The 27,860-nt window shown below is 34.4% G+C and overlaps 2 protein-coding genes across 5 annotated transcripts in view; one reads left to right on the top strand and one right to left on the bottom strand.

Moving 5' to 3' along the window:
• Positions 1–27,860, bottom strand: part of LOC125054274 — a 183,617-nt gene that overhangs the window by 151,639 nt on the left and 4,118 nt on the right. The gene's annotated exons all lie outside the window — the stretch shown is intronic.
• Positions 18,950–23,913, top strand: LOC125054273 (uncharacterized protein K02A2.6-like). Of its 3 annotated transcripts, none has more exons than XM_047656029.1 (2): positions 18,950–20,064; positions 20,436–23,913. In XM_047656029.1, the coding sequence occupies exons 1-2, from the start codon at positions 19,105–19,107 to the stop codon at positions 20,439–20,441; spliced, it is 966 nt and encodes a 321-aa protein (XP_047511985.1). In that variant the 5' UTR covers positions 18,950–19,104; the 3' UTR covers positions 20,442–23,913. The 3 variants fall into 3 exon arrangements, with proteins under 3 accessions (XP_047511985.1, XP_047511984.1, XP_047511983.1); XM_047656028.1 differs by having other exon boundaries at positions 18,960–20,064; XM_047656027.1 differs by having other exon boundaries at positions 18,960–21,726; positions 22,486–23,913.

Below are 27,860 nucleotides of genomic sequence, written 5' to 3'. Positions count from 1 at the left end.
GTGTCGGAGGATGTTTTTTAATAATATAAAACTTAGACATTTGTTGTCACTGATTTTTTTGTAGGCTTTATCAAGCTCTACAACTTTTCCCTAGAACTCAACCATTTTCGTTCGACTGGTTTTTCTTTAAATTGCAAATTCGACTACCATGAAAACCATTTTTTGGGTTGATATGTATTTTGACACTCACGTGAACGTGGGTTTCTATTGGTAAAAGAATTTTTTAATCTGTTAAGTAGATATAGAGATTACCTTCTACAACCTTACAAACTGTATCTCGAACCTGTAATCTAATTTTAAATATTAGTACAAAAAAAATGTGTTTCGTTTGAAAATTATTTCGTTATCTAAATAGCATACAAATTAAAATAAAAAGTAGTATATCTAAAATCTGTGATGTTGTCCCTTAAGTAGTGAAAAACCTTCAATTATCATATAGAATGATGTTAAAATACTAAGTGGAAAATATCTCACAAAGAGAAAAGCTTCCAAAAGCTTTCTAAAATAAATAAGGTTTCAATAAAATATTGTGTATCATCGCAAACGAGTTTAGTGTAATGTGATCTGCCTCTAGCCTCGATTTTAGTCAAAACAAAATCAGAATAGGCTTTTGTTAGCAATCCACTCCAGAGGGTATCATATTTAAGCGAGGGCTTAAATGTATAGCGTTGGCAAAAATGTTCACGAATTTTTTTTGTTAGTATTAAAGCTTTATTAAAAGGGTTTTTGGATATCAATTGTATGTTTTCTATATACATACATCTGGTCTTTACATAAACGTTTAATTTTCTAAGATAGATTGTTAATAAGATTGTATCTAAGAAACAAATTGTCATTACATAATTTGCGTAAATTATAAGGAACTAAAATTTTGAAAAGGGGAGCAAACGAGTTTTTTTTTGATGTCAAAAAAGGGCAGGTGCAGCCCATAGACATGCATTTTAGTGGGTACGTCGGCGGCCTTTGAGGCTGGAGTATGATCTTTTATTAAACAGTTGGCGATCGTGTCTATCAGGGAAGACTCCCACAGTTCGCTAGTTCGCAAAAGAAAATGTCTGATGAACCATGTCATGACCATGTTTGGCGGACCATGGATGACTTCCAGCCATCAAGGTGATGTACGGTGACGTATCAAAAGAATATTCTTCATTAACAGATTAAGCAAAATGTTGCAAGGCAAAAGTTAAAAATATTATTTTGCAGACCGTATTGCGAAAAGTGAATAAGAGACGGTGTGTTGTCCCATTGGTAAATAAACATCATGATGCCGAAGAATCGAGTTACATGTTTCATACCGGTCCAAGATATTTCTATAGACCCTTCATCAATTCTCTTGTAAAAATATATGACACAAGAATCAGACCCCTTCTCCATTCTCGCTTTTGTTTTAGTTATGAAAGTATGTGGCTTATAAATTTCTTTTTTTTAAAGAAAGTTTAAGAGCTGTCAACTACCACGTTGCGTGCTTGAAATGTTTTATTATGGAACTAGTTACCCTATTTTAATTAAAATTATTATGGATGAACATATAAGCTTTCTATATATTCCTAGATTATATTAACCGACTTAAAAAAGGAGGTGATTATTAATTCGATATTTTTTTTATTGTTACGGTTATAGTAGCAAGTAGCGTTTGTACTTTTCGTGGCTACTTTATTGAAAATTGCTCACATTTTAATACAAATAAAAAATGTAATAAATAATACAGGTAAATAAATTAATTCCATACATAGTAATGTTAAAAAATTCAATAAATTGTTGTTGTATTGTGTACAAATGCACCCGTTGTTTGAATTTTTCTAATAAAATTCTAGTTTAATAATAGTTCGCAAAAAACCCTAATCTTGTATGGCTTAAGACGCCCCAGGAACTTTAATCTGTTCAAAACTACAAAGCATTAACTTTTTACTACTCAGGTAGCATTTTATACTTTTATCCCAGGATTTCACGGTAAATCGAGCTTTTTGCGAGTGACAACCCCAGTTTATGCGCAATTCAACTTGAATAGTAAAAAATCCGCTTATGTTTTTAAAATCATTGAATCGGAATACGAATTAAAAAACTATAAAATTTTAATAGAAGCTATTTCTAATTTCCTTTGGTGTTTTTTAACTACAAAGGTTTTATATGTTTTGGTAGAAATGGATGAAATCATGAATGATATTTTTTTAATAATATTTGGCACTTCAAAATCTTTTAGGTATCGACGGAGATGATCTGTGGTTAGTTAAAAATTAAGTTTGTTCTGCAACATTTCATACAATAATGGTAGTCGTACTTGATATAATAATGGAGAAAACTTCGGTTTTAAACATTTTTATTTTTAAAGCACACCGCCATCTTTTCTCTTTAGAGCTAAAGTTGACATTTTACATTTGACGTGTGACGAATACCAATGTGACATTGACATTAGTAACAATTATTGCTTAGTTTACAAAACATTACAATACAATGACTACCATTATTATTATTATTATTTTTTTATATACATATACGTATATTTGTAAATTGCACGTTTGTATTTTTTTAATCTAGTTTGTTTTTAATGTTTAAGTTATTTTCTCTTCATCGTTGTAATGTTTCCCTTTAAATGTTGTGCACACTTGTTATTGATGCACATGCATATATCTTGTTTTCTATGTCATGTGTTCTCTGTAAGTGTTTATATGTGTTTCGTTAGTGTGCCTTTTAAAATAAAAAAAATAACAAATATGTTACTGTAAGAAGGCTCGTATACCTAACAAACCACCAAAATAACATACTATATTCTACAAGATATATATATATAATTAAGTTTGTAAATTGTACATTTATTTAACGTTTAAATTCAGTTCTTGTTTATAAATCTATTAATGTACTTTCTGTTTCATATATTTTGTTTATTAATGTAATCTGTTTTGGCTTTGTAGATTGTCTAAGCGCTTTCTTTTATAATATGTGTAGCTGTTAGATTACTTATAAATAAAATATAAATCGTGTATCGTTCAAAAATTGCAAGACCCATTGACCATGGTGTATAATTTCTAAGATAACAAAAAAAAAATAACAATTGAATAACGATTTAACATAAATCACTGATAGTCCATTGAAAAGTTACATTTGGGGTTGCGTTTTTTAGAGGACGCAATTTTATTTATGGAACATGTAGGGGGGGTCAATACAAGCTTAACTCCAAGTTTGTGGGGTTGGCGTGCTTGTCCCCCGGCCGCCATCTTGGATAAAGGGGTCCAAAAACCATGTTTTTGGCTATATCTCCTGAACTATCCATCGTACATAAAACTTGCAAAGACACATTTTGTAGCAAATCGCTGTGTCTACGATTATGTCCAGCTACCATTCTAATAACTGATTGATAATATAATTATGTCGAAGATTACCATATCAGCAAGTTGTCTGTGGAATAGGCCTACTAGGAATACCAATAAGTAAAATTGTAGGAATAAAAAAAAAATAAAAAAAAATATATTTGGAAAATTTGTTTAAAATAAACGAGAGATCTTAAAAGTAAGGTAAAACTGCTGTTTTGATCGGCTTGTCATGAGCATTGACGCACCTAGTCAACTTTAGAAATAGAAAATATTTTCACTTTTTTTACTTATAACTTTTTAAATTTTGGATTTATGATAAAAAGTTACATAAACATAATTGTAGGCACAGCGATTTGCTACAAAATGTGTCTGTACAAGTTAAATGTAGGATGGATAGTTTAGGAGATATAGCCAAAAACGTGGTTTTTGGACCCCTTTTTCCAAGATGGCGGCCGTGGGACAAGGGTGGCGACCCCACAAACTTGGTTTTAGCTTTACACTGACCCCCCCTACACATCAAAAAAATAAAATTGCGTCCTCTAAAAAACGCAAGGTTAGGCCTAAAAAATGTAACATTTCAATGGACTATGATTGATAGAAGCCATCAACGATTTCATGACTACGATTTAAAACAAAGCATTAGAACTCTCTCTATCTTAATTTAATAGATGATAGAGACGTCAATATCTACCCTCGTCGTGCTACGTAATCACGATGTTCCCAGATCATGATGTATAAACTTGCCTTAAATAGAGCAGTACATTTAACATCACTCCGAATTTAATGACTTCGATAGGTTGGTATCAGTAATGCTAACATTACATTACATCACGTTTCATTACATTAGTGAAATAATTTTCAACTTTAGTGTTTTTGTACTTAAGTAAGCTGAAAAATAAGTTTAACATACCGTCAATAATATATAAATTTTCATACATACAAACATATTATGTCTACGTGTTCTCAAAAATAATAAAATTCTTCATATCTATGTTTGGCAATAGCATCTCCTACCTTCTATGTAGTGTATACTGCAGCAGATGATAGTTATGCCATTAAGACAGTAGAATACAAGAGCAGCCTTGTAGGGACAACCAAGGTGTGGGTCTCACATACCCGTCGTACTCTCGGGAGCAGTGAATGTGCTTCTTCAGTAAAAAACGCAAAACTTCCTCCACTCTCCCGTATCTTCGGCAAGCCTCTGCGCCTGGGTATGACATATAAGAGCCTTTACTTGATCGGTCCAGCGAGTGGGAGATTGACCTCGATGCTTTGTGCCCTCTATTTGGCCAGTCACGAAGCTTAAGATGCTATGGTAACAAAGTGTCGAAAGAAGATTTTTTACCTGTAACCGTCTTAGTGTGGGTTTCGTTCGTTTCCTTGTACAAATGCATGTCAAAGTTAGATATAACTAAAAAGCAATATAATCTTAACTGAATAAAATATCAATATATATTTTCCAATTTTGTGCTGCCATTTCACATACAAATGATTAAATTAAATACTGTCTTAGCGAAGGCAGTTTATTCTACATTATCACGTTAAGCGTAATGTTATGAGCCCAACCCTAATGGTCTACCGAAGTCACGATCATTATTAAATAGATCGGTAAATCGCCTCAAATGGTATGTTAATATTTATTAATGGGATAATAGACCATGCTAGCTGGCCATTTATTTTGTTTAAAGTCCAGGTTTCACGAGCTTAGCGTTGGTCTAGATTCTAGATTAGAACGATGAGTTGCCGTGGAAAGAGATATGTCAGGGTTTAGTCTTTTAAAAGATTAATTTAAAGAGGTATAACATATGGTAAGTATATAAAGAAGTAGTCGTTCGTCAACTTTTTAAGATCTGGGCTTTACATTTCTGTATCGTCTGCATTTGTTTTTTCTAATTAACTTTTTTGGGTCGACGACGACATTTTTTTCAGCTTACGAGAGTATGTTCAGTGCGCACTTAGACAAAATGCCTATTAGTGCACAGCTTGGGATCGAACCTACCACCTCAAGTCGTACGCCAAGTCACTAGTCCAACCACTATGGCGAAGACTGGGATCCTCCAATGGTTGATTTAGATTTTAATATTGTACTTTTTCATAAATTGAAAAATCTGTACAAACGATGGCGCTTAAGTACTTCCGAACCAATTCGACTTATGGTCCTTCAAGAAAAGAGTGTACCAATTCTTAAAAGGCTGGTAACGCACTCGCGAGCCCTCTGGCATTGAGAGTATCCATGGTCGCCGGCAATTTATTTATGGAGGAGGATTAAATTGTATATGTAGGAGCAAAGACATGTAGTATCTGTTTTTTATTTCTTATCAGATAATGCTACTGTATAGGGTGGTCAGTACTATCTTTTATCACGAAGTTAATAATAGCCTTTTATTTAAGATATTTTTAAGCTTAAACAAATTTATGTGCTACTTATCTGCCAAGTATCAGGTATGAAGGTATATCCACCTTCAATAAACAATGTCGATATTCCTCTTCGTCATACCAGCAACGAACACATGACCTTTAAGAGTTCCTTAACTGCTAGGCGAACACTGCATATACGTAATGTGGATTATATTTAAAAAAACTGTAATACTGAGCTTTCTACTTAATGACGATGCTCGATGCTGGTGATTTATTAAGCTTGGCAGGGACAAAGATATAAATCTGATCCTAAATTTTGTTACGAAGTCTAATAAGTTGATGGATGACTGACACTGTACGGATAGGACATAAAGGGACAGAACTTTTAGGAGTATTAGAAATAGCTTTTACGCGTTCATTTATTATCGAATGAAGAGACATGGCTGGCGGAGGAACGTCAGAAAATAATTATGTTTGGAAGGCATTTCGAATGAACCTACTAGAAGTCTTTTGAATACACTAGAATGACATTGTCTCCCACTATTCTATTTCAAAAAATATAATAAAAATTGTAATTTAATGGATGAACGTGGTTTTAAAGGAGGGGGAACGTCAGAAAAGAATAATATTGAGAACGCCTTTCAAATGGACCTACTAGAAGTGTTTCGAAACTTATTACCTACTGGAATAATTTTGCCGTTATGTGAATATAATAAATATTGAGGGTCACATGAAGCAATTTTTTTAATTTATTTTAATTTTCTATTTATCAATTTCTAATTATTATTAATATATAGGTTAAGAATATTGTAAATACTGTATTTTTGTGTGTTGGAAATAAATAAAATAAAAAAAAATTCAGTCTGATTGGGCCACGGAGTATCTGATACTGGCCATGTATACAGGATATCTATACGTATATATATGTGAACAAATGCGTCCACAAATACTAAATGTATATATTACGATTGTTTTATTATGTTGCATATTTTTTGTACTATCCAACGCGATGGAAACTCACTGTGGACGCACTCTGCCCCATCTAGGGTTTATGGGACATTCAGTAATCCTTTAATTCTTACTTTTTGTCGTCAGAGCAGTTTAAAATGCAACATTGAACTCTTTTTTTCGAAACTAATTAGAGTTGTAATTAATAACATAATTAAGATTAGATTTATAATACTGAATCCTATGAAAATCCAATTTCCACTAGATTTGCTGTTGGATACCATTTCTGCAAGTTCTTCACACAATGGAAACGCATCCTCGGTCTGATAATAGGAAGGTATTACAAGGATGAAACCGGTTGTCAGATTAACCACAGTGTATGTACATTGTGTGAGAAGCCAATTTGAAATTCTTATATATTTACGACTTTTAAACATCGTACATAATCATTTTGAAATAGTTTTAGTTACTGTTGATATTATAATTAATAGATAATTATATGTTGATACTATAACAAGAATATTTTTGACAAATTAAAAAGTTACGTCTTTTACATGTTTTTTTTTCTATAGAACGGGGGGCAACGGGCAGGAGGCTCACCTGATGTTAAGTGATATATGTGTATATGCTGTGCACCAATGGAATTTCCATTATATAATATATGCGCAATTTACTTGCTCTGTTAAATATCGTGAGGAAGCCATGTCTTAAACCAAAATGTCGATGACATGTGTCAGATATAGAAGGCTAAACAGATCTATCACCTACTTGTCTACGAAATTATCGAGAAACAGACGCAATCTGAGGCCAAGGTCCATTTAGGGTTGTAGTGGCACTGGATTTTTATTATAGCACTTAGTATCCCTTTTAAGAGTAAAAAATTGTAGTCTAGTGCATTACAAGATAAATATATATGTATATAGAACATGGGAATCTATACTAATTGAACAATTACAAATGTGCTATAGACTGCGTCAGTAAAGCACGTAGCATCGTCGTGATGAAACCGCGATTATCTTGAGATAGATCTCGGAACGTAATGTCTTCATTACACCGGCCAATTGATTCTGAATAAGCATTCACTTAAGTATTTGATTGTAGCTTTAAGTAATGTCATGTACGCGCCTAATTTTAACTTAATAACTTTAAATGGGACCATTAATATATGTTTATTTTATTGTTTTTTGTGACATGTTAAGTGACAAACACAAATTATAATTTTCAGCGAATTACATTAAAACAAATCTCTAAACAAAGTTGTAATAATCGGCTATTTATTCCAGAACTTTCTCGCAGCACAAGATGGCTTCCCCGGTTTGCTAGTGAAAAATCAAAAAGTTTGTATTAGAACTTCTGGCACACATAACGTAATGTATGGATTCTTTTACTAGTTTAAATGGCAATAAGTAAATTAAAAACCCAACCGACGCGAACGGAATACTTTATAAGTAGATATTCATTTGTTTCTGCATGCGTGTGTCATAGCGTCTTAACAGAATGAACTCATTCCTATTCATCAAGTGTAATTTTATATAATTAATAAGATAAACGAAAGCGGAGGTGGTGGAAACACAAACTGTGTCCAGTTTGTGTTTCCACCACGCCACTGTGTCCAGTTTGTGTTTCCACCACGCCAACTTCTTTCTATTTAGGAAGAAATAAAAATAGAATAAATAAATAAATAAAAATAAAAATAAGTAACATTTTGTGATGAAGCTTTTTCTTTAGACAAAATCGGTATATGCAAATTAGAGAGAGATTTCTTTGTAATGGAAATCTATTTTTAACAAGTAATTTCTTATTTGAACCGTCCCAATTCAATCTAATTCGAAAACAATTGATTCCAGATTAGGTTTCAATTTTCTTATTCACTGCTTTTCTAATTTAGAAAACTTTTGGCCCTGATTATTTTTTCTTATCCCATTATTTATGGCAGAAACTCTAAGTGGATGTCTACATCCGCTGCTTATTAAATTCCACCCAGCAATTATTTTTAATTACTTTTCGCCGTAATAACTCGACTTAACTGCATTTAAAATCAATACAAAGAAGCTTCACACAAAAAGCGTAACAATTGTCATTATTTCAAGATGGACGCCATTTAGAATCGGCTTTTCTCACGCACGGCTCCAGCCGTACAATTCGGTCCCGAATACTAATAAGTTAATCTTTTATATCACGTTTTCGTGAAACAAAGATGGGGGCAAGTATGAGATAATGTGTCCAATACAAGTTGACCCTTGACAAGTCAAGTCTGTGTAGATGAATTCCACATTTCACGGTTCAACTACGCTGGTTCTGTCTGGTCGTGTAAGGCTGTATTAAGTAGTGGCGGAATTATGAAAGCATGCCTACTTTGAATGCTAAGTAGTGCCTCTATGATCGGCCCAGTTGCAATGGACGGTGATCTCTAAAGAGATTTTGTTAAGATTATTCATATGTTAATGTAGGTGTAAATAGCCCTTTTAGTGGAACGTGGCGACATGGGTAGAATATTTTGTATATTAACTTCCGACTCCGTTGTAATCATTTTTATTAAAGCTCTATTTAGCTTGGGTTGATAACGAGAACACATTATTAAATCATAAAAATGGTATATATAGGTGATAGTATTCTTTTATTGACATAACCTTTACACATTTAAAGAATTTTTTTTTGACCGGATTAAAGTTATGTATTATTATAAATTTATAATTATTTAACATAATTTTAAATTTATCCGACGTTTCGCGTGCTTTACAGCGTGCGTGGTCACGGTGACTGAAGACAAAAGGTGTTGGATGTCAAAAAGTATCACAGCTGTAGAAAAAGTTGCATTATCTGTATTTATTTCCCCGGAGTTGGTATCGACGATGGTAAATTTAAAATTATGTTAAGTAATTGTAAATTTATAATAAGACATAACTTTAATCCGGTTAAAAAGTTTTTGCTTTAAATATATAGGTGAGTTAAAATTTCTTGCTCTGCTAAAACAATTTTCATTTCAAGTCGCTTCAGCGAATCTCATCCCTGAAGTGGTAGGTTCGATCCCCGGTCGTGCACCAATGGACTTTCTCTCTATGGGTTCATTTAACATTCGCTCGAACGGTGAAGGAAAACATCGTGAGGTAACCGGTTTGCCTTAGATCCAAAAAGTCGATGGTGTTCTTCAGGCACAGCAGGCCGATCACCTACTTGCCTTTATAATAACAAATGCTCATGAAACAGATACAGAAATCCGAGGCCCAGACCTAAAAAGGTTGTAGAGACACTGATTTATTTTAATTCGTATTTCTCCAATGTTTCGGGTTTTAACTAAATACAACATAAAATATTTAGAGGTTGACATTTGTAAAGAAATATTTTTACAAGCGGGAAGACTTACTTACTTCGCAGTAGTTTACTTTAAGGCTATGTTCACATGTAACGCGCGTTAACGCGCGTCAACGCGCGATCAAATTTGAAGAGCGTTCAGATGATGAGCGCTAACGCGCGTTGCGAGAGTGTTCGTCAGTTTAGTTCGGTAGAACGTAGAAAATGGACGTGGAAGAGGCTATTATTTTGTGGTTATATTATAAAGAAAAATATAGAAAAAGAAAACATACACATTGGGTTCATCCAATTTTGAAAAAAAAATACAAATTATATTATATTTTTTATACAAATTTGCTATATTCCAACTTGCTGACCTTTTTTCTACTTCATCGATTAGTAAGTCGATGTCAATATCTTCAATTTCACTCATTTTAAATGCGTGAAAAATTTAAATGAATTACAGTATTGAATTATAGTAAAAAATTACATGCGATCGCGATGAAAGCGCGCGCTCATCTGAACAGCAAACGGACATTACATTAATATCAAAGCGCGCGTCAACGCGCGATCACCTGCGTCTAGAGACTTTTTCTCTGAGCGCCGCGTTGACGCGCGTCAACGCGTGCTCATGTGAACAGTTGTATGAAAATACCACAATATCTAGTCGCGCGATTTGAAAACGCGCGTCAAGTTTTTGCCATCTGAACATAGCCTAAAATATTAAGTTGTCATTTCTTTAATGTTTAATTTCAGTTTCGTTTTTTTATGTAAATAATTGACTTATGTTTTCTGTTTCGTATATTTTGTTTATCAATGTAATCTGTTTTGGATTTGTATATTGTCTAATTATACTTATAAATAAATACAATCAAACCGCAATTATTGTTTCGGAAAGCTTCATACAAATACCTAGGAACTCTCACAAAACAAATGACAATCTTATTAAAATTCTAAGAATCTATCAGCGTGACGTGTAAATGACAAAATATAAAAACTGTACAACTACAATAAAGGAAAATACCACACGCATCCCATACAAACAGTTGCTGACTCATCCTAAACAATCACTTCTAATGAATTGTCTAATTCTTCAACTGACAGTACTTAATAGTCATGTGTTTTTGATATCTTGGCATACATTCGCTGAATTCAAAAAGATTTGAAGTATGATATGTACGGACAAAGAGTGATCAGATGTATTAGTAAATTGCAACGGTATATTAATTACTATAATATTTCAGACGAAGAGATAATACTTCAATGACGTATATAAGTTAGACAAAAGAGCAGTGTTGGCCTAGTGGCTTCAGCGTGCGACTCTCATCCCTAAGGTCTTGGCTCGATCCCCGGCTGTGCACCAATGGACTTCCTTTCTATGTCCGCATTTAACATTGCTACATGGCTTGCCTTAGACCCAAAAAATCAACGGCATCTCAGTCACAGGAGGTTGATCACCTCCTCGCCTATTAGATTGACAAATGATCATGAAACAGATTCAGAAATCAGAGTCCCAGACCTCAAAAGGTTTCGCCACTGTTTTTACATGTTAGAGATGTATTAAAGAAGTAATATTTGTATTAGTGTTGCACAGAGGGTGCCTAAAAAATAATAAAAATGTATTGTTCAGATTAAGTAATCCGAGTGTCAATTAAAAGCCAGATTTTCCTATTCCTCTTTATCCTTCTCCTAGCTTTTCCTGCAACCACCTTTCTTACACGTTTTGTAGTGGCCTCCTATATTTTCCCAATTTGCAAATAACGGTGGTATATTTATTCCATTTCTTGAGCAGCTGTTTTTGTCTAAGCAATTTTTGATTCGCGCCTGTGTGGTAGGTTTCATGACGGAAATTTTTAGTTATTTTTCTATCTTGCGTTAGTCAAAGCATTAGATTTTTTTTAAACTATTTAGCTGTATTCCATGAATTGGGTATCTCTTCTAATTAGAAATAAATTGTACGTTTGACGTTTAATTTCTATTATATACCAAAGGATTTTATTAATAATGTTAAGTATAAATATACGAGATACAAAAAACAAAATAATCAAGCTTAGATTCTCTTTGTGATAAAATACATCCGCAATAATTTTATTAATTAGTAACTTGTTATTTCCACTTTTTCTAATAAAATATATAAAACTTGTATGGGAACACGTTGGTTTTATTGAGCTCAAAGGCAATATTTACTATAACGAACCAATAAATCCTGACCTCTCTCAGTTCAATGAACTTTAAAAAATGTGTGCGCACATAGAAATAAAATATAAAGCGCGGTTCTTCTAAAATGGACGAGAGATATCAGAAAAATCTAAAATTTTATTGAAACTCGATACTTCAAGAATTATAGTTTAACATGTTAGCCGGTGTATAATTTATATTGAATGTATTTCTGTGTAATTGCTAATTATAAGTCTTGCAATGAGAAATATATTCTGATAGCATAATTTGTATTTAAATAAAACTTCCAAGGGATTTCATTGCGAGTTTATAACATTATTTACGTAACTCGACGATTCAAACGCTTTGCAGTAGTCGTGATAAGAGCTATATAATGTTGACAGATAAGGGAATAACAAAATAAATATCTTACGAAGACTTATATAATATTGTCATACTCTATTTAATTCTATCTAATCCAGTTTTTAGTTATTTATTGCAGTTGATTTTTAATTTTTTCCCCTACTAGCTTGCGTATGTTCTAATATAATAATGTGTATGTGTGTAAAACATGTGATATCATATTTTCTTGTGTAATTTTATGCATACACGTTGTTTTAGAACTTGTAAATAAAAGCATTTAATCCATTATTTTTTTAAATTGCATTCTATAGAGCTTTTTTTGATTACTACTTAAGATACTTTAAGAAGAAGCGGCGTATCAATATATATCAATACTATGGAACTATATTAATATAGCAGTGTAGTCGACATAAAAAGCACTGCAGTGACCTCATACATACGCTTATCATTCAGCACAGTCTACTACACAATTTTCATTATCAACAACATAAAAAACATAAAAAAAAATGTGCGTGTACTAGTGTACACACGTTAGAAGTGACACTTCTTTATGACCTTATTTTTCGAAATTTATCTATATGCAACTTTACAGAAATTGGTTAAATAAAGTTAAATTAGATAAAGTTTAACAAAAGGCTTTTAATATCACAGACTTGAATACAAATACAATTATTTCATTTTACCTTATTACCACTAAGATTATTACAGAATTTCATAAATTGTAATAGAATTTTTAGTATCATTGTTATCGTTATTATACATTTTTGTTATAAATGGTTTAGAATCTCTTTGAATCAACCCTGGTAGGGACAAGAAAAAGACGCGCGTAACGGTCAAATGTGACGCGTAACCGAAACATGTGACGCGTAACCGAAAAATGTGACGCGTAACGAAAAATGTTACACAAATTTTTTTTCCAACCCCGATAAAGAAGTTTCACTTCAAAAATAGCACTGCAGCAACCTCATACTCGCTCCCATTCAGCACATACTACTAAACCATTTTCATTATAGTTTAAAATATAGTCAATCTGACCGCAATATAAATAGTTGTAGATTCCAATTCAGAGAATCGGTTTAAAAATACTCAATAGAGTTCTGAAGTAAATCAGTGGATTTTCTTTTAAGTGTCGGAAAAGCCATTCACATTGAGCGCACTGACACTCAACCCTCCAATTCGAATAAAAGAAATAGTAGCATTATTCAACTTATTTACCCAAAAGACGTTACGTGAAGGCCCGATAAAAAGCTATCTGGTCCTTTGTAATGTTCTGATATAAAGTAAATTGAAATTTTATCTCGCTTTACCATAAATTAGTTTTACTAAATAATATGCTGTTTCTTCTGTTCTTTAATAATTTACCGAATTTTCGACGACTCATTGGTCTAGTGGTTAGTACCCCTGACTGCGAATCCATGGGTCCCGGGTTCGATCCCCGGCTGAGACGAACATCGATGTGATGAGCATTTGGTGTTATGCTTAGGTCTTGGGTGTTTAAATATGTATTTATATGTCTATCTATCTATAATATGTATGTATATCCGTTGCCTAGTACCCATAACACAAGCTTCACCAGCTTAGCATGGGACTAGGTCAATTGGTGTGAATTGTCTTTAGTAAAAAAAAAAATTTGGTTAGTAATTAATGCGTTCTTTACGCGGATGATGTAATGGTCGTGACGAAAGATACGCGTAACCACGAATCGTTATTGAATGAAATAAAAAGCTTGTCACAGAATGGTTGGAAAGTAATAATTTAAGTGTATAAAGAAATCATATTACAACAGTTAATTATAAATAGTTTACCTTATTATTATAAGATGGTGTTGATGTTCTACATGACTTAATTAAAATGAGCATGAAATTTGCGTGCGCAGATTTCTACAATTGATCGATCTTAATGTACCACTTTCTTGCAAATAAATGAAATATTATTATTTTTATTATTGTTATTATTAAATACGATTTTGTTTTCATCAACATACCGATCGTTTCCATAGAATATCAGTTTTTAATTCCAATTTGATTAATCGAATAGGTAAGCGACCCATAAAATATTTTAGTGACTTAATAGATGCTTTCACAAGACTTTTTCAAAAATTAAAAAAAATAAATAACCTTAAAATATATTATTAAAAGGCGTCCCTTTAAGCAAGGTTCCGAAGATACTGGCAGCGTTCCCCCATTGAATACCTAGACTAAATCTTTGTCCAAGGTAGCTGCCAGCTCTTCGGTGTCCTGTGTTATCGCCTAACCTTTTTGCTATTGCTATTCGGTGCCTTAAAAAGCCTTATAGCGCTAGGACCCCACAGACCAAGCGTCTCGACACCGAATGGGACGAAATCATATTCGGAGCCTAGACCCGTGTATTTGCTTTCGGTTTTTAAGCCGCTTCACAAGCCGCACCAGCTCTGTTGTTGGTTCCAAGTTGGGAAGGGCCAGCGCGTCTGAACAGGTTGCATCCCATACCAGCACCCGGCCCATCTTTCAAAGTATAATGTCTATAGTTTTACAATGTATTTGATACCTAAAAATCAATCCTTTTTTACCGATCCAGAGTTCCATTACATTAGTACGTTCATTATGCTAATCTGTCGTAATAATTGCAGAATAACTCTTCAGCTCATTAGCGATAGTATTCTAAAGCTAACGATTCCAGACCTCTATGTTAAGAGAATGGAGATAAATTGCTTTGACTTTATTAAGCTGACTTGGATATAGATAATACATTACTATGTAATTACTAACATAGACGGTGAGATAGTAAAAAAGTACTTTTTATATGTTTAACGACGGTTTCCATCACTAATTATAAAAGCTTAGAAGTCACACTACGAATATTTTTTACCTACAATAATCCGATGAGGCGGTACCGGACCGCGTTATAGGAAATCGCGTTGTAGGAGTATTTTGATAAAACCATGTTTTTGAACAATTCAAACACTAGTGACACTTATTTAATAAAGTTATTCGGTTAAACTTTATAACAACACAATTGAAACAAGTGCAAAGATACGCTAAACTAATAATGGACTTGGCAAATCATTATTATATAACTACAGAAATCTTCGTGTTATAGGAGTTAATACCGCGTTATATGGGGGCGGTAATCACGTTATGTGTGTACCGCGTTGTATTACTGTATTTATATTTGATGCTGGCCTCGTTCCTAGCTTTCACGTCACTTAGTCTGGGGAGCGTCGAAGATTTATTTTAATTACAGCCGATTAGCATGGGACTCTTGGCCATTAGCCGGAATAGACTGTTATTTGTGCAACGTTAGCTAAGATAACGGTATCATTTGAATTGGAGATATCGAAGCAAAAGTAATATTAGTCTAGTAACTTGTTACCCGTCTGTGCAGTTCAGATGCAACCGCAGTTACGAAACATTTTTAAAAATAATTATTCCTCAATATTATGATAGATGCCTTATACCCATTTATGTGAATAAAAATGTACCTACGCTAAAATATTATTTTATATTTGACTTGATTCCCATCTTTTAAACTGACGTTCATAAGTGAACATAATAACTCGTAATTATTACTATTATTATAATATTTATTATATTATTAATAAAAGAATTTTGATGTCATAAAATTCAAAATCATTAATTCATTTAGGTAATACAATGTACACTTCTTCTTCTTGTAGTGCCTCTCCACTACTGGAGGTTGGCGGTAAGCTCGTCATACTCCTTCTTATTCATCGCCAAGCGCATCATGATGGGCAAGGTTGAGGAGAAAAGACGCGCTGGCAGAAGGAGGAAGTGGCTCCGCAATATCAGAGAATGGACGGGAGTGGCCAGCGTAGAACTGCTGATGACCAACTTATGAAGGTCAATACAGAAATACGTATTAAATGCGTCGTATCTTACATTTAATGCCAGTTCTCAAATCAAGGGCGTAGAACGGACAGGAAGAACTGGCAATAAACTCTCCGCCACAATTTTTTTAGACAGCTACTAAGCACTCGAAAACAAAGACTAAACCATAAAAATTTTACAAATTTAAAAGCGTCGTCAACAACGTCGAGTCGCGAACACACAATGACGTCCAGACAAATTCTCTGACATTGCAAAAAAACATAAATATTTACATAAAACCTATAATAAAACAAAGCTCACTTAGCACCATAAGTTGTAAAGCTTGAAATCTGTGCGGCTATTCATCGGTTTCTATTCAGGCCGTTTCATTAAACTCCAGCTAATGAGTACGTGTTAAAAGGGACTTCCGTTGAAAAACTATTTCTCGATGTGTTTACATCTTATATTTAACGTCAATTACAGTTTTTATTTGAGGAAGTGGTTTTATTGGAATTTGATGTTTACGGCCTTATTATAAAACGTGGAGATATAAATCTTTTTTCCATGTAAAACAAACGATAATCGAGGTTAATAAAAGGGAAGGTAAGTGTTGGATTTAACTAGTGTTTACACGCCGATCGATTGCTGACTGACTCACACTTGTTAGTGTTCACTTGAACCAAGTCAGCTGACGAACCCACGATGGGTGTGGGCTTGGAATATTGCGGAAGTGGTAAAATAAAGTAAAAGCACTCCGGATATTTTATTATTAATACTTAACATCATTCTGAGCTGAAATAAATCTCCTTGGTATTCTTAAAATACAGTTAATTTTCGTTAGGGTACTGCTCGGAGAGGGAATTAGTACCGCGGAGGCTCGACTTAGAACCCAAATATGTCTACAGCAAAATAGGGCCGGCTCCAGGTTCGAGCTCGTCCAGGTCGAATCCCCATGGAATACAGCTCCGCGATTTATATCAGTTCGAATAGTGAGCAAAATTCATAAGAAAATAAATAAATTACTATGTATCTAGAATAGATAGCCGTCTTTATCCATGAGGCAACTATCCCCCGCTTTGAAGGTCAAATCCTTTTTGTTTTTAGAAAATAAACCAGTGCTTTTTATGTTTACAAAAAGATTATATAAGATTCTCGCAGCGAAAAATTGAGATCCGTCATATACTGTTCACAATTATTATATAAAATACAGTTGCACACACTAATTTATTGTAAACCTATGTTTGGTATGTGTACATATAGACAATGTTTACATAGTTACATAGTCCTAACATCCGCAACAACTGAAGGGATTCGTTCAATTACAAAAAATATTTTTTTTTTAATTTTTTTATTTTACAAAGAAATATAATACAATAATAATAAGTTACATTAGAAAACCGCTGTGGTTTGTATTAATGTAAACATAGCAGTCTTGTTTAGTTTTTTAATTTACTGTTTATGTTGGTTGGCGTTAGGCAATCTAATATGTGATTAGGTAGACCATTTATTAGCAATATGTATATATAAAATCGGAACTTCCTTTCGGATTTCTAAGGCTGTATGCATTAACAGATTTATTTTTTCTATATGTAGCCAGCATACATGTAATACGTTAACATTACTTTAGTAAAAATAATATATAAAAAGCGATACAATATATTTCCTTAGACATTTAAAGGTATAAAATTTTCAAGAAAGCAGTAATGTCTGCGCCATACTGGAGGTTATGGAACTTGCGTTTTATGTCTAACGGACGAAGATTTGTACGTCCATAAAACAACTTTTTCAATTTTCATAAACTATAAAACAAGCGATTAAATCTCAAATTAAAAACTTAAACCAATATTTTATTCGTAAAGATTTATACAACTATAAAAACGTTTATGGTGTCTTCAATTTGTCCTTTTATTATATTTCAATCTGAATAAAATTATGATCGCCATAAAGAACCCTTAGTGTGGGTAATTAGGATTGTATTTTAAAGGTTATGGGAGGTACGTGATTCTTTTACGGCCTGTAACTGTGATTTACGTATAGTTATTCAATTCTTGTATTTGTGTTCTCGGAAACGTTAAAATTTCTAAATATAATTTGCAGTAAAGTTAATGCATACATAACAAAAAAAATTTTAAGAAATAAATTATGTATTGATAATAATACATACTCATTACGCATGTGTGCATTTTAAATCTATTTTTATTTGTTTAGAAAACCTTACAGCTTACTCAACTTAAGAAATGCAAAAAAATGTTTAAATCGAAACGCAAATTAAGAGGTATATATAGACTAAACAAAAACATACACAGAGAATGCGTGTAGGGTGTGGATGTGAATTTGCGTGTGAAACTGTGTGCTTTAGTGACATTAAATGTCAGATATTGTTCTAAGGATATATTTTTGAAATATTTGCGAGAAAATTGAATGTCTAGTGTTGATGTCGTTGTAAAGTGCATGTCTTTCAAGGAACAGGAAATGAAAATACTAATACAATAGCTACAACTCTATATAGGTAACTTTCTTCTTTAGATAAGTCGGTGATCCTGTACAGAAACAAATGTGGTCAGTGCACATAGAAAGAAAAATCAGCGTCAGCTCAAAGCCAAGACTAGAAAACAGAAAAGCGTGATTAAAAATGGTTAGATCAAAGCAACAAGTAAAAGTTCTGAAACGCGGTATCCATAATAAAAGTAGCCATTATATTTGTCAACCTTCGAAAGTGTTAGATATTTGGCAGACTAAGTGGGCAACACTGAGCGCCAGTCTTGAATAAACGTTTTGCAGAGTGCACATATCTTTGATTTATCAGTGGCGACGAGGATAAAAAAAATTCACATAAATTTAAAAATTAATTAAACTGTGTTGAGAAAATTATAATGATTGGTCAAATTAGTGCATTTGACGTTAAAAATGGCAATTGGTCAGCATATATTGAACGTGTGGAGATGTACTTTTTGGCAAATAAAATTGAAGATGGCGTCAAATTACCCACGCTTATAGCGGTAATGGGGGAAGATAGCTACGACTTGCTATCTACGTTGGCCAGTCCGAAGAAACCTTCGAGTCTAACTTTCAAAGAAGTTGTGAATTTAATGGAAACGCATTTGCAGCCGAAACCTTCAATATTAGCGGAGCGTTACAGATTTCGTCAAAGAAGGCAGCAAGAAAACGAATCGATTGCCGACTACGTGGCAGACTTAAAAAAATTATCACGGTTTTGTGATTTCTCAACAACACTAGAAGATAATATTAGAGACCAATTTGTGTGCGGGCTAAAAAGTGAATCTACAAGACAGAGGCTGTTTGCCGAGGAGAATCTTTGTTATAAAAAAGCCGTGTCGCTCGCGATAAACCTTGAGGCGGCGGAACGTGACGCGGGCGTTGTGGATCGTTCACTCATTGTGGAGCAAGTAAATAAAATGCAAATACGTGAGTGTAAAGCATGTGGGGACACAAATCATCGCTGGGAAGATTGTGTCTACAAAAATTTTGTGTGCAGCCTCTGCAAAACGACAGGCCATCTCCGTCGTATGTGTTCGGGACGAGAGAAGACTGGGGTACGCGGTGAGGGCGTGATGAACAGCTACGGGTACAGTGGCAGATCGCGCGGGTGGCGCGGGCGATGGCGCGGGAAGCGTGGCGGTCGATCACGTGGCGCCGGGCGCGGGGCCGGACAAGGAGCCCCCGCCGACACCTACTGGCTGCAGGGAGCCGCCGGATGCGAGGCTGGACCGGTGGCCAAAGCGGCGCCGGCGAGCGAGGTGCGCCAGCAAGAGGAAGTAGACTACACGGATGAGGAGCCGATCTATCAGATGTCCTTAGCTAAGTACAAACCGGTGTGTATTTCCTTGTTAGTGAACGATACATTGTTGAATATGGAAATAGATACTGGGTCCGCTTTATCCTGTATTAGTAAGAGTACATTTTTAAAATACTTTAACAAATTAAAGTTAAGGTCATGCAGGTTAAAATTAAAGTTTTATGACGGGGCTACCATTGAACCATTAGGATATTTAGAAATCAGTGTAAAATATGGCAACATATGTAAAGTTTTGGACCTTTATGTTATCGACAATGGCTGTACCCATTTATTAGGACGACAATGGCTCTCAGAACTGAATATAGATATTCCTAAATTTAAAATCTGCAATGTAAATAATGTGCAAGCAAGCCAATCGAATGATCAAATCAATAATATACTTTCCAGATATAAGTCGGTGTTTGACGGGACCCTGGGCAGGTACACTGGTGGTACGGTGGCGTTGAAGGTGCGTGAGGACGCAGAGCCTATATTTTGCAGAGCGAGGCCATTGCCTTTCTCTATGCGAGCGCGTGTGGATGCAGAACTAGATGCCATGCTTCAGGCCGGCGTTGTGGAACCGGTGGACCACTCCGACTGGGCTACTCCGCTGGTCATTGCTTCCAAAGCAGACGGGGGAATTCGTATTTGTGCCGACTACAAGGTGACACTCAATCGAGCCTTAATGATTGATAGGTATCCGGTTCCGAGGATTGATGAATTGTTTAGCGACCTCAGTGGAAATAAATACTTCACAAAAATTGATTTATCACAGGCTTATAATCAACTTGAACTAGATTCAGAATCAAAAGCGTACACTGTAATCAATACACATAAGGGGCTTTTTAAATATAATCGCTTAGTATATGGCTTAGCTTCAAGTCCAGGAATATTTCAAAAATTTATGGCAAATTTGTTCAAAGATATTCCAGATGTGATTACGTTCTACGACGATATATTGCTAAAAAGTAGGGATTTTAAAAGTCATTTGGAAACAATAGAGAAAGTCTTTAGTATTTTGCAAAACAACGGGTTAAAAATTAAGAAAAACAAATGTAATTTTTTGGCTTCCGAAGTTAAGTACTTAGGATACATTATAGATAAAGATGGTATAAGAGTGGACCCAGACAAAGTAAAAGCAATTGTAGGTATGGTTTATCCAAAGAACGTCTCTGAGTTAAAATCGTTTTTAGGAATGGTTAATTTCTATGGAAAATTCATAAAAAATTTGAGCACTCATCTGGCTCCTTTATATGAGCTATTAAAGGCAGGTAAACAGTTTATTTGGTCTAAGGAGAGTAGTTTAGCATTTAACAAAGTAAAGAAATTGTTATGTAGTGCAGAAGTTCTAGTGCATTTTGATATATTTGCAGAGTCCATAGTGACCTGTGACGCAAGTTCGTATGGCGTGGGCTGTGTGTTAGCGTCGCGCGCACCTAACGGTTCGGAGCGGGTCGTGGCCTATGCCTCGCGCTCACTCACTCCTGCGGAGAGACACTACAGCCAAATACATAAGGAAGCCCTCGCTATTATATTTGCTGTTGATAAATTCCATCAATACTTGTATGGTCGGAAGTTTACATTAAAAACAGATCATAAACCACTAGTAAGCATTTTCGGTCCGAATTCAGCAGTACCTTGTACAGCAGCGAGTAGGTTGCAAAGATGGGCTATCAAGTTATCAGCATATGATTTTAATATTGAGTATATTAAAACCGACAAAAACACAGCAGATGCACTATCGCGATTAATTACAGCACATAAAGAGATAGGTGAAGATACTTTGCCAGAGCAAACATATCTGCATTTTGCGACAGAAGCTCTTCTTCTGGACTACTCAGTTTTAAAAAAAGAAACCTTGTCTGACCCGATATTATCAAGAGTGTTAACTTATATTAGAGATGGTTGGCCGGTAGGAAATGAAATCAAAGAATTAAAACCATATTTTAATAGAAAAAATGAACTTTACACCGAACTAGGTTGTATTTTATGGGGCCATAGGTTAGTCATTCCAGCTTCATGTAGGAATAAAGTATTAGTAGAATTGCATGATACCCATATGGGTATTGTTAAAACTAAGTCGTTAGCAAGAAGCTATGTCTGGTGGCCTGGGGTAGATGAAAGTATTCAAGTAATATGTCAGTCTTGTGAAGTGTGCGGTGCGGTCGCAAATGCTCCACCTTCACACACGCCACAGGCCTGGCCATGGCCAAGTAGACCTTGGTCCAGAATTCACATAGATTTTTTGGGACCTATTTCCGGTGTAACTTACTTTATAATAGTAGATTCTTGCTCTAAATGGATTGAAGCAATCAGAATGAAAAGCACAAAGGCAGATTCTGTAATTGCTGTTCTTAGAGATAATTTTGCTCGCTTTGGTTTAGTAAAACAAGTGGTTAGTGACAACGGTCCACCTTTCACTAGTAAGGAATTTGAGTTGTTCATGAAAAGAAATAAAATTGAGCATATTTTCTCAGCCCCGTATCATCCGGCTTCAAATGGAGCAGCGGAAAACGCAGTTAAGATATGTAAGAGAGTCATAAAAAAAGCGGTTAATCAAAAACTAGACCCGGACATAGCACTTTCTCGATTTTTATTAGCTTATAGAAATACGGAGCATTACACTACAGGAGAGAGTCCTGCTAAAATTCTGTTGGGCAGGGATTTACGTATGCGTTTAGATGCCTTAAAGCCTTCACGCGAGACGAGAGTTCAATCGCACCAAGCTCGCAGTGAGGAGTTTGCGGGGGGAGCGCGGCGTCAACTTACACCCGGTGACCCGGTGTGGTACCGCGACTACCGCTCTCGGGACAAGTGGCTAGCAGGCCAGCTGACGGATAGGTTAGGAACCACTGACTACAAAGTTAAATCTGTTCTCGGAACCGAAGTACAAAGACATATCGATCAATTAAGGTTTAGAAAGGTCAAAGTAGTTGATAGTAATACAGGGGACATAAATCGTCAACCTTCACATGTTAATCCAAAACCTAAGTCCCGAAGTTCATTAGCTTTTCCAACCTCAGAGAGCCCAGAACGAGACCCCGATTCTATGACAGCGTCGTCTGCCACAGCTGATATGTTGACGTCACCTAGAACGGTTCGTAATCAAAGAGCATCCCACAATGAAATGAGCAGCCCAGATGGCAATACGTCACGTCAGGAAGCTATCACCGCCGTCACCGTGCCAGCAGTGTCCACGCCCGGGGGACCGATTCAAGATAATGTAGTCTACAGGGAGTTAACGTCTGATCAGCAAACAGACAGAATTAGTAGGATTCGTAGACCCCCTCGTAGATACGGCTTCGAAGATGTTTTTTTTTTCAGGTAGCATATAAGCATCTTAGATTATTTTTTTTTAAAATTAAACTTATTTTTTTTTTATCTTTTCACATGTATGTCAATGTAAATTGTTATATTCTTGTAACAAGTAGAGATTTAGACCATTAAATATAAATGTTGTATGTTGTAGTAGTAGGTAAATCTTTAAAATAGATTGCAGCTGTTTATTTTTAAGTTTTTTTTTTTTTTTTTTTGTCACCTTTAATAAAAGTGTTAATTTCGGTAAATAGGGAGAGAGGTAGGTAGGTATTGAGGTAGCTTACATAGAAATATACTTATTGTTTTTTTTTGTTATTTACTGTTTTCCTTATTATGTATTTCCATCATTGAGTTATTAAATTACTATTGTTATTAAGACAGCAACCTATCTACTTGTGAATTTACCTAGGTATTTGATATATCTTAAAAATCTTTAGAACACAGAGTTTATTAACTAATTAATTAGCTATGTAAGAGAGCTTAGCATTTAAGGGGGAAGGTGTTAGATATTTGGCAGACTAAGTGGGCAACACTGAGCGCCAGTCTTGAATAAACGTTTTGCAGAGTGCACATATCTTTGATTTATCAGAAAGAAGATGGCATTAAGAAGAATTTTCTTTTGAGAACTAGCGAACTGTGGCATCGACTTCCGGTGGGGGTCTTCCCTGAGAGATACGACCACCAAATGTTTAAAAATCGAGTGTACCCTCAAAGGCCGGCAACCCGCTAAAAAAGGGTGTCTATGGGCTGCGAAGACTGCCCTTTTTGGTCGTCAAGCAAGCTCGTTTGCCCTCCCATTTATATAAAATATATGTATATATATGTATATATATATGTCCGTCTAATCAGATATTATGTAATGTATAATTATATGAATTAAAATACAAAAAGTGCATAGAACTTACAGTCTCTACAAAAAATTATTGATGCATACTATAATCCGTTACGCAGTTTTAAAAATACAAAGAGCGGGATGTTACTTTACTTCAGACTATGTATAGAATTCTTTTTGACGATTTCATGTTTATAACTTTATGACGCCATTTTTCGGAATTTTATATTTGGTATGACATCTAATATTAAACGACCATGACACCGCAAAATACTAGTTTTAATAATTCTGTAAAAAGACAGGGAAAGTAATAAAATTTCTCCCTGTCAGTTACATATTTTATTAAAAAACTTTGTCGCCGCAGACGGCGTGACTCCTGTCGATTTTTCTTTTATTAAACATTTTCCACACTGAATAATTTAGCGAATAAAATGAAAAGTCTTGTTTTATATCTGAGTTTCTTAATACAGAAAAATGCTCGCCAAAGCGTAACATACAAATCGACTGAAATTTTCTCAAGGCAAATGTAAAGTTTAAGTTACTCTTTAATCGACTTCAAAAAAAAAATATTGTCCATTGACTCAAGCCGAAAGAACTTATAACTAAAAAGTGCAATCCATGGTACATTTAATGGTGTAAACCATTAAAGGAACGAGGAACATAGTGACGTGTACAAACACGTAACCTTTAAATAAAAGAACACCCAAATAGTGTTTGTATCAAGAAGACATAACACTAACACAGTCCTGACATCGGCGCGGGCGCGACCGTTTGTAGTCAAGAGTACTCAATCTAATAACTCTTTATTGCCATGCCATTCATGTGGAGGCAATGAAACCGGCGAGCTATTATACAATACTAAATCCGCTGGTGCAATGAACCAAAGTGTGTCTTGGCATCCAAATTTCCGGGAGATGTTCCCGGAGTTTGGGTGCATCCCCCGGTTGGCTGATCGGTGAAATAAAAAAAAGTTTCAACATCGTTACGAAACGAGAGAAAGAAAAGAGTCAGATCAATAGATTTTTTATCGTCAAAAAAGAAATACATATGAAATGCTTCTAATTTTACATTGACGTGTTCTCAAATCAAGTGCGTAGAAGAGGCGTACATCGTAGAGTAGTCCTTCAGAAATATGGCGTTGTAAAATCAATGGTTACGAAACCAGATAACGTAAACAGAACTATAAATTGAAAACAAAAATTGATTCCTTTAAAAATTTGAAAAACAAATGACTGTCCGCTAAGCGAAACTATCGCTTAGTTAATGCCCGCAACATCACAGGACTCGGTCGAGATCAAAGCATTAAAAATAGAAGAGTTTACTTTATTCATCGTATCGAGTAAACGTTTTCGTAATTGTACCAGTGTCTAAATGTAAACAGCATTGCTGTATTTCGTTCACACGATTTTGTGTTATTTGTCACAACAAATATGGTCGTGATTGCTTTGATATAAATATTTAGGTCGATTGAAAATTTATTTAATGTATTTTTGATTTCATAAACATTGATAGTTTTATGAAATTACGAGCAGACCGCCGTCCGTGTGCCGTCACTTCAGTAAAGGCGTAAATAAACACAGGAATAAGATTTTATTGAGTAAATAAGCTCATATAGAGACATAATGAAGTATCTGTACACGAAATTCTTAGGCAAGTCTGATCGGAGTCAAAAATTCGGACATTGAATCGCTATCAAATGCCAAGGATACAATTTTTATGTTTACGTTATTCAAGTTTACGTATTGTTCGTGCTAAAGGTGGCTTATAAATGACTTATTCCATGAAAGACATCTCTCTAATCAGTGTAACGGATCCAGTTTCCTGGACAGGCTATTGATAACGTTGTGTGGCGCCAATTTAATTTCACTAAGGCCAGATTCACACTTTAATACCGATGACGATTCGTATTCGATATCTAATAAAATAACATTAGTAATGTATAGAGGGGGGCGGTCAACATTAAGGGAACCCTACAAGGACTAAACTTTTTCAATTTATTTTAGAATTTTTGAAGTTATAATTCTTTTGGCGCGTTGGGGAAAATGATGAGAGTAAATTTTTACGATGCGCGCGCGCGTTACAAAAAACCGACACCCTGAAGTTAGCTTTAGTCAACATTTTAGTTTTTTTCTATTGTTAGTGTCGTTTTTTCTACAAACGTAGAATACAATTTTTGAAAAGATTTTAGCTTGTTTCGCCAATGAAGCATAACTTCTAACGCGCGTACATAAATACACATACTTTTTTTATATTTGTTTGGCTTCGACTAAGATTCTATTTGAAGTAATTATATATTGTCAAAGTCTTCCCGCCTCTTCAAATATTTCCTCACATCCTCTATGGTAAGGTGAAAAATATCAACAACATCAGAGTTAGCTAAAACCCGAAACATTGGCGAATTATGCAGGTAATTCATTTTCGTACGAACACTGGAACAATTGTGAGTATCTTGTCAAATACGGTGGAGGGATTCTTAGAGAATTTAAAATATACTGTAATTGTATTGTAATTAAATGAAAGGAAGTTTACAATTCGACGTGCAATGTTTTTAAAGTGCAGTTACTGTGTCAATAATGCAACGACATGCCTTAATTATGATATTTCATTCAAACACGTAACATTTCAGAAACTATAAGGACATAAGAACAACCATTTGAAATATATGTATGAGAAATTTAACAAGCACACTTAAGCTTACCATAGACCGGTATCAGATCAGAGTTTCGAGGGGAATTGGAGTAATCACCTTCGATCTTAGTGTGAAACGGCAGAGTTATTCAAAACGTGTGCTTTCAGTTATCCTAAGTGGGAGATCAGGCACGACCAACTCCATATAAATATTGAAAATATTGCTGGGAATTGAATGGATTAGATTATGTGACTTATTGTATAGTTTTTGCCATTTGTTTTTCTGCTTAACAAAAATTTCTGGTATATTAATTGTATTTGTTTTTGGAACATTTTTATGTTTACGTAAATTGTTTTAAGTTTTATATTAAACAGTTAAAACATATACCGTAGATATAGTATTATGTATGATGTAGTAAATTTGAATAAATAAATAAATAGATTCTTGTGTCTTCTTTTAATTGTATATGGATTGATTTTTAGACGAATAATCAGGTGGAAAATGGCCAAACAAACAGTGGTTGCTTTTTACAAATATTTTGTAAATCATACATAAATTAAAGGTTTTTGCGTGAATAATCTAAGGTTCTATGGAGGCGGTAAGGGACAATAATTAGAAACACTGTGCGTGGGCGAATATAAATTGATAACTATTGAAATATTATAATTTCAACTGAGGATAAGCAAACTTTAATGAAAATATTTATAACTGTATAAATATTAATTATTATGGATAAGATAACTTTAACCTTATACTTACTTATAGCAAATTCTTCACTGATTTGTGTGACACTGATGTGTCTGAGTGAATGGTATTTGTGACTGCCGTAAAAACATTTTGCTATGCTACCACATAGATACTGTTTACTTTTCCGGAATAGAAACCTAAAAACTAATTAAAACTAAATTCTTAATTTTTTTCCATAAAAACATTCCTTAAAGTTCAAGGAATAAATAAAAAATATTCAAAGAACGATCATAATAGGTTTCTATTTCACTTATGATATCTTTATTGATTTAAAAATATGGAGGTGCAAATTCAACAACAAAATTAT

The sequence above is a fragment of the Pieris napi genome, chromosome 12, assembly GCF_905475465.1.
Source record: "Pieris napi chromosome 12, ilPieNapi1.2, whole genome shotgun sequence".
NCBI lineage: Eukaryota > Metazoa > Arthropoda > Insecta > Lepidoptera > Pieridae > Pieris > Pieris napi.
Note: the sequence above shows the minus strand (reverse complement) of the source record. Positions and strands in the feature narration are given on the sequence as shown.

Excerpts from the sequence above, each read along its gene's own strand:
- LOC125054273 (XM_047656027.1), top strand. The coding sequence starts at position 19,105 with ATGATTGGTCAAATTAGTGCATTTGACGTTAAAAATGGCAATTGGTCA. Across the intron at positions 21,727-22,485 it reads TATCAGCATATGATTTTAAT|ATTGAGCATATTTTCTCAGC; the intron begins ATTGAGTATATT and ends AAAAGAAATAAA.